Source organism: Cryptotermes secundus, unplaced genomic scaffold, assembly GCF_002891405.2.
Source record: "Cryptotermes secundus unplaced genomic scaffold, Csec_1.0 scaffold304, whole genome shotgun sequence".
Taxonomy (NCBI): Eukaryota; Metazoa; Arthropoda; class Insecta; order Blattodea; family Kalotermitidae; genus Cryptotermes; species Cryptotermes secundus.
In genome coordinates this window covers 318,312-329,251 of record NW_019721521.1, presented here as the reverse complement: position 1 = coordinate 329,251, position 10,940 = coordinate 318,312, and the positions used below count along the sequence as shown (strand labels likewise).

Here is a 10,940-nt window from a genome sequence, read left to right as displayed (position 1 = left end):
GGGGTGTGGTAAAGGGTGGTCGGTGTGTAAGGCTGACAACGTAACTGCCATCTGTGAGCTGATTGTGTAGAGAAAATGTGGGAGCCTTGACGTCTCACAATCCTATGGGCTTTTACAGCCTTTTACAGGGATAGCTATAGCTTACCTTTATATACTCTGATGAAACACAGCTGTCACTGGGACTCACAGCAAGATATTAATTAATCAAAAAATTCTGTTCTTTTTAACAAAACATATTTAAAATAATGGCGTTTTAACCCTTACAAGATAGCACATGTGTGCTATATATGTGAAGCATTTCCTTTGTAGTGATGGTCTTCCGGTGATGCTCATCCTTGGTTGAAACATGTAGAGGTTCAATTTTATTATTAAAAAAAAACATTGTTGCATTTGATAGAATTGAATCCTAATTTTATTTACATGTATCTTATTTTTCAGAGGAACATGTCACCTCCATCATTAGGGTCAGAGAATAAGCCAAGCAGGAAATATGCATAAAGCAGGTGGCAAGCAGAGCTCATCTGCTTCATGCTGAATTCATGCTTTGATCCTGAAGATGGAAGCAGCATGTTCCTTGGTTGACTTTCACCAAACTTTTATGATTATTATATTCCAGAAGATAGAAGTCTTCAATCATTTATATAGTTTGCTGATCCCGTATTTTTCTACCTGTCTGTCAAGTTCTAGGATCTTTATCTAAAAAGAAACGTATACAATAATAGTATGATGGGTGGAGGAGGAAATGCTGTGTTTGAACCGACTTTTATGTACTGGTATGAATTGTTGCTGAAATTAAGAACATATTTTTTTCAGTTCCCATTGGCATGATTGGAATTTCTCGTGAACCACGGTCATGTGTGCTACGTCAACGGCAAGAGCGCTCTCCTCTTCAAAAGCTTTTGGACTACCTTCTGAAAGGTTTAGAGAAGAGAGATCCACAGCAGTTTTTTGCATGGCCAGTTACAGATCACATTGCACCAGGCTACTCTCAGATCATACATCAGCCAATGGACTTCAGCACCATGAAGCAGAAGATTGATGAAAATCAATATTCATCTCTTAATGAATACATTGTAAGATGGACCATTATGAGTATTAAATAAAATTAACTTTATGCCAAGAGTAGCACTGTTAGATAAAATGGAACTGTGAATAAAGGTCAGGAAGTTATGTAACACTTCTTAAATGATGTTGGCTTCAACTAAATTAAGTGGTTTTTAAAATAAAACAAGATATTAAATAAATTACATACAGTGTTAGTTTAATTTTTGTACTTTCATGAGGAAGTTTCCAGTGTAGCACTTAGAAAGGACAAACCAAAACAAAATAAGTATATATTGAATTATAAGCTAATAATTGACAGTCATTTTTTGGATTTTCTTAAGAGATGCTGCTGTGAAGTTGTAGGATTTGCTTGGGTACTTTTGTATATGCCTTTCCTTAATTTGTGTTAATTATAATATGGGCATGCGGTAGCATAGTTGGTTAAGGCACTATGCTACAAGCCAGAAGGTCGCGGGTTTAAGTCCCGATGAGGTCATTGCATTTTTTCAATTGACCTAATCCTTCCAGCCGCACTATGGCCCTGGGGTTGACTCAGCCTCTAACAGAAATGAGTACCAGGAATTAGTTAAATAATTTTCCTGGGGAGTAAAGCACGGCTGGTGCATAAGGCTGACAACCTTTCCGCCATCTTTGAGCTGATTGTCTAGATAATGTGTGACCCTCAACGTCTCACAACCCTATGGGCCTTCACGGCCTGTTACAGGGATAGCTTTACTTTTACTTTTTATAATATTATGGTATAAATTCTGTTCTTGAATGAGTATTGTTTGTTTTGACTAACAGGAAGATTTTAAATTGATGTGCAATAATGCCATGGTGTACAATCATCCCGAGACAATCTACTATAAGGCTGCAAAGAAGCTTCTTCATGTTGGGGTTAAAATGATGAGCCCTGATAAGTTGAAGCCACTCCATTCTGTTTTGACATATATGGGAGAATTAACACGTGATGAGCTTGGATTTGATTTGGGCTTTGAAGAACTAGTCCAGGTATCTGGAAGTGTGAATTCAGAAACACCAGATGATCAGACTGTTGGAGAAGAAGGTGAGGAGTCATTGTTAGAGCTCCGCAGAGAACACAGGAGAAAGCTGAAGGAAGCCAATAGACCACTGTGAGTGTTCAGTTTTTTTACATTACTAATGTGACAAGCTAGTTAAGTATTGTTTGTGACCATGGATGTTGTTTCCTGGAAAGGATGGACATCTAAAAATGAGGTATATTTATAATATTCATAGGCATACTTTATACATTACTTATATAGAATTTTATAAAATCTCACAGGTGATGGATATGCATGAAATGTGTACATGACATACTATTCACATTTTTGAAACCTATGTTTTTTTCTGATTCGTGTGCAAAGTTTGAAAGTTAAGTGACATGTAAAGAATTCTCATAATTATTTCACATACACAGTGCATAAAAACGAATCTTTACAAGAACAAAACATCTTTGATTTTAAGTAGTCTCTAAAGGGTTCTAATGATGTTTGATAACACACAGAATTACTGGGTTTTGGACTCTTTCCATCGTCCGGAATTCTAGGAAATAGAAAACACGACGTTTCAGAAACTGGTTCTATTTCCGTCTTCACGTGAGGAAGGAAGACACAGAAAGAACTAATCTCAATCACTGGTCCAGTTTCTGAAATGTCGTGTTTTGTATTTCCTAGAATTCTGGATGATGGAAAAAGTCCAGAAACCCAGTAATTCTGTATCTGTGATTTTGTTTGCAGTGGTAAATTTGAAGCGGTACCAGATGATTTGACCCCAGAGGAAATTCTTGAACAAGCCCAGAGAGCAGCTGAGGCAGCTGCTGAGAGGCTGACCCTGAAGAGACCAAACACAAATGTATGTAACTGTCAATTACTAAGAATTTAGTTTAGTTCACTATGATTTACTGAACATGTGGCTTCTTTGCATTGTAACTGGCATAATTCATTCTCGTTTTGACCTGCGTTGTATTTACAAATATATATATATATATATACCTATCTTTTATAGATTAAGGGAAGGCAGATGAATGAATCATATGGGTGCATTAATTGCTAACATTCGTATTTGTGAAATTTTTGTCATGATACATTAATTTTAATGTGATGACTTATTTTAGGGCATTTATTAAATGATTTGTGTAGAGAAGTAACTGCTGTTCATTCTGAGAATCATATGAAGCATATAAATAATCTTCATAGGAAAAATGTTGAGTGTTTTTCAGTGTGAGGGGTTAAAGAGACAATGATCGAGGTTAGAATTGGATGTGAATGAGAAATGACTGTATTTATCAAAGTTGCAGTGTATTTGTGGATTTATTTCTTGTTTTATTAGTATTGATTACTCCTTTTTAGCTGGGTTTCTTGAGACAGCGTAAAGATGGTAGCACATCTTTATCAATCCTTGTCCCTGGTGATGGTGTAACACCAGGGACCAATGAACGACCCATCTCATTAGGAATGTTGACTGGGAAACTCACACATGGAACAGGACAGCTGCAAGGGTTCCGGGAGGACAGGCGGAATCTTGCTAAGACTGGTATGAATAAATGGATCGAATCCTACTATTGACAGTAGGGAATAAGTACAGTGTGGTTGCATTTTATGGAAATTTGAAATAGTGTAATATAAAAAATATTAATGAAGTCTTACTTTATGTGTAAAATATGAAATAATGTGAATCCCAAAAAATTCTGCAATATGTTTATTCCTGTGAGAAAACTTGTCTTGAATTATGCGAAGTCTTGAGGGCTGCATCCCTCACATAAAATGTGACTGCATTGTATGTAATTGAGAGGTCCATTAGAGCAATATTTTGGTTTTATGGAGACACCATGAAGACATAGGGGGGAGGGGGTGGAGGTATAGCTCAGTTCTTCATGTCTGCACTAGTTGGAGGTGAGTGGTCAGCTTCATGCTCCAGCCACTTTATGCCCAGCAAATTAGCCCCAGGTACCCATTGGATAGAAGGCTGGGTGGGCCTCAGAGCTGGTCTGGATGCCGTGGAGAGGAGAAATATCTCTTTCCCCTGTTCAGATTGTTAATTGGTTTATTTAACAACCTACAAGTTGTAACTACAAATACTTATAACACTGTTGTGGGTTTAGACAATTTACAAACCCCACACAATAATCTGTTCACTCTATCTTCGATGGTCTTTACTTATTCACAGTAAGATACGGGAGCTATACCAGTGTTACTGTATTACACACTTCCAATAACTTCTCACACTATCACCTCTAATCACATGGTCTGGTATTCTTCACATTCATGATTCACTTGCTACAATTCAACTGACTCCTTAGGCACTGCAGTTCTCTTATAAACCCTCAGGCAGACAACGGAAAACGCGCCTCGCTTCCCTGTTGCATAATCGCCATATTTACGGGCGTTCCTGGGCAACGCTGTCGAGACTTGTTTACTGCTGTGTAGTAACTGCGGTATCCCTTGTTACGTCACTGTGGAAAGTGCTGTTACGTCACCATGGCAATGGTTGCCTGGCACAGTTGCTCTTCTGTTACGTCACCGTGGGGAAAGGGGTGTTTACCGAGTTGTGTGTGCTGATGGAAGGAGTGGGGGTATGTGACGTCACTCGCAAGACTGCAGAGTTCACGTGACCCCTACTTTCTATTGCGCCATCCACGTCACAATATTATTGTGATAACATCTTTTAATAATATTGTAGTATTGTTATACCGCATTACTACTACTGTTGTATTTACTAGTTTCTATTTCATGTTTTACATCAACTTTTTTCTTATTTGCAGTTAAACCATTGTATTATGGTGCTTTTGGCTCTTATGCACCTTCTTATGATTCTACGTTTGCAAATTTAACAAAAGAGGAATCAGATCTAGTATACCAAACTTATGGAGATGAAACATGTGTTCAATATGCTGAAAGGTAAGCATTAAGAAATACTCAGGTAATATGCTATAATAAGAACATTTTTTTAGGATTTTGGAGAAAAAACTCTGTATGATATACTACTCTGTCCAAAAAATATCCGACCTTGGGCCGGGAAAAAAAAGTTCTGTATCTGGGTGGTTACAATACCTAACCCCCTTCAAAGTAGGCCCCTTGTGACTCCACACACTTAGCCCAGCAGTCCTTCCATCGCTGGAAGCAATTCTGGAAGGCTTCTTTTAGAATGGCTAGCAGCTGCGCCGTCGCGTTCTGTATGATGTCCTCACAGCTGTCAAAATGGCAGCCTTTTAGCGGTGTCTTCAATCTCAGGAACAGCCAGAAATCACAACGAGCCATGTCAGGAGAGTAGAGAGCCTGGCGAACCTGCGGAATGCTGTGCTTGGCCAGGAAACCCTGGATCAGGTGTGATGAATGAGCTGGGGCGTTGTCATGATGCAGCTGCCAGTTGTGTGCACCCCACAGCTCCGGTCTCTTGCGCCAAACTGCATCAGGAAGATGGCGGAGGACTTCTTGATAGTACTCCTTATTGACAGTCTGGCCTAGTCATGCGTACTCATGATGCACAACACCCCGGCAATCGAAAAAAACAGTCAGTATCACCTTCACATTGCTCCGAATCTGTTGTGCTCTTTTGGGCCGCGGGGCTGTTGGATGCTTCCATTGTGACGCCTGGACCTTGGTTTTCGGGTCATATCCATACATNCCTTCCATCGCTGGAAGCAATTCTGGAAGGCTTCTTTTAGAATGGCTAGCAGCTGCGCCGTCGCGTTCTGTATGATGTCCTCACAGCTGTCAAAATGGCAGCCTTTTAGCGGTGTCTTCAGTCTCAGGAACAGCCAGAAATCACAACGAGCCATGTCAGGAGAGTAGAGAGCCTGGCGAACCTGCGGAATGCCGTGCTTGGCCAGGAAACCCTGGATCAGGTGTGATGAATGAGCTGGGGCGTTGTCATGATGCAGCTGCCACTTGTGTGCGCCCCACAGCTCCGGTCTCTTGCGCCAAACTGCATCAGGAAGATGGCCGAGGACTTCTTGATAGTACTCCCTATTGACAGTCTGGCCTAGTCATGCGTACTCATGATGCACAACACCCCGGCAATCGAAAAAAACAGTCAGTATCACCTTCACATTGCTCCGAATCTGTTGTGCTCTTTTGGGCCGCGGGGCTGTTGGATGCTTCCATTGTGACGCCTGGACCTTGGTTTTCGGGTCATATCCATACATCCACGACTCGTCACCAGTGATCACAATCTTCAGGAACACAGGATCCCCGTTGCGCACTCCAGCATGTCCTGCGCGACCTCAAGGCGGAGTTGTTGCTGCTCCGGTGGAAGCAGCTTGGGGACAAATTTTACCGCCAGTCTTCATATGCCCAAATCCTCAGTTAAAATTGTGTTTGCAGAACCTCTGCTGATCCCAACCTCATCAGCAACTTCACAGATGGCCAAATGCTGATCCTCCACGGTCAGTGTCCGCACTTTTTCAATGACGTCAGCATTTCGGCTCGTTGACGGTTTCCCAGAATGCTGCTCACTGTCCGCTGACATACGGCCATGTTAAAGCGGTTGAACTACTCTTTAATTTGAATGACCCTCATTGCATCATCGCCAAAAGCCTGCTGAATTTTGCGAATTGTTTCCGCTTGGGTACCCCCAAGTTTCTGACAAAACTTTATGCAGTATCGCTGCTCCAAGCATTCTGTCATCTTGAGCGAAACGAGAATGTGACGAACACGCATTACACCGCTTCGCTATCTGGCAGCCACAGACGCATCCGGCAGTGTTGTGGGTCAGCAAGAAATCACGCATGCGCATGAAAGTCCCTTCTACCACTATGCTCAGTTTCCCCACCCTTTTGGCCATTACTTACAGTGGAAAAAAATAAAGTTGGATACTTTTTGGACATACGGTATGTTGCTATGAGACCCAGTTACCGATACCACATAATTTTTACAGAACTTCCTATAAACAACATGCCACTGGATATCACACCATATTTTTACTATTATCCTCTTGTCATGAACAGTTTCACTTGTATGACATTTTTGTTGTTGGTTAGGTTAGATACATCGTAATGACTAACGAGATTTCACTACAAGGAGCTTCTTGAATCAAACCAGACTGGACTCATCTCACTGTATCAGTTGGTTTGCCTCTGAGCTTTGTTTGAATGTGACCATGTTATGTTGTTCTGCCAGGTTCGTGAATAGGATGAAAATCGAGCAACGCGTCAATCTGAAATTTCTTGTGAAATTGAAAAAAAAAAAAAAAAGAACTCCAACAGACTTATTCCAACTGTTAAAGGAGACATGTGGTGATAATGTTATGCCATGCACGCAAGTTTTTGAATGGCACAAATGGTTCATGGAAGGTTGGGAGGAAGTGGAAGATGTGATGCCCTTTGACCCCCAAACCCGAAGAAAACATTGAGAAAATCAGTGAAATTGTTTGGAAAGATCGACATTTGAGCACTGAGATGGTTAATATGGACACAGAGACAGTAATACAAATCTTAGATGACCAGTTGAACATGAGGAAGTTCTGTGCAAAAAAGGTCCTGAGAACCTCACTCGGGAAATAAAAGACAACCAGAAAAAAACGTTTGCTCTGACATCATGTAACAAATCACAGAACAACTGGATGTCCTTGAAAATGTCATCACGTATGATGACTCTGGATTTTGCAATACGATCCGGAAATGAAGAGGCTGTTAACGAAAAAGGCAAGAATGTGCAAGTCGAAAGTGAAGGCAACGATGATCATTTTCTTCGACATCAGAGGCATAATCATCATTGAATGGGTACCTGAGGGTCAGACGGTTAATCAAAAGTACAGCTTGCAGGTCCTGACTGAGCTCTGAGAACTAGTGAGGAAGAAAATGCCAGAATTTTGGAACAAGAAATCATGGATTCTGCATCAAGACAATGCACCAGCTCACAGCACCCTCACCATGAGTCAATTTTTAGCCGATAAATGCATTCCAGTGCTTGGACACCCTTCCTATTCACCAGATTTAGCCCCCTGTGACTTTTACCTGTTCCCCAAATTGAAAAGTGCATTGAAAAGAGCTCATTTTCATTCTGTCGATGAGGTGAAATCGAAAACGGCATATCTGCTGAACAGGGTGTCAGCTGATGACCTGCAGCACTGCTTTGAACAATGGAAAATTCATATGCCCCAGTGTATAGATGGGTGGGGGAGAGTACATTGAAGGTAATAGAAATTAATTTGTAGGATTTTGAAAATAAACCCGATTTTTCACACCAGTCTCATTATTTAATAGCCACACCTCATATATACACTAATTCCATCCTCAGGAGGATTACTTTATATAGTGTATACTGTCCAGCATTTTGTATCTAGGCTAGAATTTTTGTTGGAAATAGGAACAGGATGTTTATTTTCATTTTTACTGATCATGTGTTATAGATGAGTATTAGATTCCTCTGCGAATGTGATTAATTTGTTTGGTATTTTTTATTACAGCATTCTGGATTTCTCCAAGGATTGTGACTACACTCTCACAATGGTAGATAATTTACTGGATCTGCTGACAGGTGGTGAGCATCGTAAGACAAAGCGTGTATTGGAAGAGAGACGGAAGTTACGTGAGGAAGAAGAACGAATTAGACAGCTACTGGAGGGAAAGCCAGTTTCTTTGCAAGGAATGTCTGATGACAAGATACATTCAGTGTCTTCCTTTCCTCCAGATATTAAAGTTGATTTTGGGGCCCTGAAGTCACTTTCTGATATTGGTATTGATATGAAATTCCTTGATGTTGTTGGTGAGTACTATTTATTTTTAAAGAATTGAGCACAAACTGAATATTTAGTATTCATACTAGTTAGTGGAATATCAGTCTACTTTTATGGTAAAAGTGGAAGTATTTAAGTTATTTGGAATGTACGGGAACAAGAAACTCCATGTTAAGTCACCACAACATAGCATGTCTGGGTTGTGGTTGAAGCAGACTCCTTCCAGAATAAACAGTCTTGAATAGCTGACAAGAAGTGGTCAAACAGATTCAATATAAAAATGGCAGCATATTATGAAATGTTACACATGACTTTGGAGTCAGATGCATCATAACATAAGCAGCGGAAGAAAAGTATGAGATTTGTAACCAGGAATGTGATGTTTGTCTACAGGTCAAGTTCATTAAAAACAGTGGAAAGAAAATGAAAACTTGAATGGAAGTCCATTGGAAGACTAGGGCATAGATTTGAGGATAATGTTAAAATTGATCTTAAAGGAGTAGGCTGGAAGGGTGTGGATTGGGTTCACATGGCTCAGAGCAGACAGGCTCTTGTAATGTCTTTGAATTCTATACAAAGCAGGGAATAGTTTCTCTGGTTGAGTGAAGGAGGACTGTATTCTATGGAGTTCATTAGTTGGGAACATCAGACTGCAGTTCATGTGTTCAAGTTATTATCTGTGGTGACTCATAATTATTATGGAAGCATATAAAACTAAACTCCATGGCTTTAGTCCACAAGTGAACTATAGCGACCAAGTGACCACTACTTTTTCACGAAGTTAGTGCCAACTTAGTGGATAGCGAGTGTCGCGTGGTCAGCACAACAGATCCCCACAGCTGTTAATCTCGGTTTTCTAGACCGGAGCCACTACTTTAACATTCAAGTAGTTCCTCAATTATCCTCACAAGGCTGAGTGGACCCTGTTCCAGACCCACTACTTCTCAGGAAATTGGTAGCGCTGCGAATTGAACCCAGAACCTCTGGATCTGTAGCCAGGAACTCTGACCACTAGACCACAGAGGCAGTCTGGAAGCATGTAATTTCTGTAATATAAAAGCTGAAATTGTTTCAGAGATAATCGAAGTTCAACACTGCATGAAAAGAGTGTGGTTAGATGTTATGTGAAATGATAAAACTAGGAGTCTCATATTATTGTAAAATGTTTTTAAGGCTGTGCCATAGCTCAGATAGTTTAGTGTCAGCTTCTTACTGTATAGCTGTGCATTTTTAACATTATTTTCTTCAAATAAAATTATTGTTTGTTTTCATTTCATTTAAATGTAAGGTACAATTTCAGAATCAAGAACTTTTAATGTTGAATAATGTTGACTTTCTGGGAAATGAATGAGTTTGTACCATATTTTATGAGGTTAGAAACCATTCTGCCAGAACGTACAACCCTACTGGATACTAAAGAACTCCTTATTCTAGAGCAAGAAATACAAGTGAGGGAAGAACAGAGAGCAGCAGAGGAAGCAATGCAAGTCCGCCTGGACCAAACATCTGTATTGCTGCAGAAGTTACAACAAGTTCAAAGCGATCGGCTAAGTCTTACTCCACCAGCTCATTTGTCACATGTTGCCCAGCCATCCGATAGTGAAATTCAGCTTGGTAAGTTTGTGAATATACTGGTTTTGATCTAAATTTGCATTAATTAATTACACTGAGACTTTTAAATGCTGCCATTTGATTGTGATGTGTTCAAGAGAGCATTGTTATAATGGTTAAAGTGGTTTGTAATTTTGACAATCCAGAAATATCATATCTGCACATACTTTACAGAAAATATGACAGCAGGTATTTGTTAGTGCAGCTGAAAATTCATGTGTAATATTTGGCACAAAAAGACTTAAAGGGTACCTAATAAGAATATTCATTCATCATTCATCAGTAATCTGTCAAGACGACAGGTCCACAGTCCCTTCCAAAACAGTTCCTCCACTTGATGTGATCTAGAGCTTTCTCCTTCAAATGAAAATATCCTCTTCTGTCCCCAAGGTCATCCAACATCTTCTTACGTCTTCTTCCTCATATTCTGGTCACTTCTATCCACCCCTCTATATTTCCTTCAATAACTTCTTTTAGAAGGCAGTTACCGCGTAAAATGTGACCAATCCAATTAGCCTTCCATTTTCTTATTTCATGTAGGATATTCCTCTGCTCACTGACTTTAAATAACACTTCTTCATTTCTCACAT

General features: G+C 40.0%; 1 protein-coding gene across 2 annotated transcripts in view; it reads left to right on the top strand.

Moving 5' to 3' along the window:
* LOC111875471 (bromodomain-containing protein 7) overlaps positions 1-10,940 on the top strand; it is a 19,428-nt gene that overhangs the window by 4,712 nt on the left and 3,776 nt on the right. For both annotated transcript variants that reach the window (XM_023871753.2, XM_023871751.1), the window contains exons 4-10: positions 814-1,073; positions 1,849-2,177; positions 2,802-2,916; positions 3,414-3,597; positions 4,826-4,961; positions 8,470-8,768; positions 10,174-10,353. In XM_023871753.2, the coding sequence (XP_023727521.1) occupies positions 814-1,073; positions 1,849-2,177; positions 2,802-2,916; positions 3,414-3,597; positions 4,826-4,961; positions 8,470-8,768; positions 10,174-10,353 (1,503 nt within the window). The remainder of the gene's footprint in view (positions 1-813; positions 1,074-1,848; positions 2,178-2,801; positions 2,917-3,413; positions 3,598-4,825; positions 4,962-8,469; positions 8,769-10,173; positions 10,354-10,940) is intronic.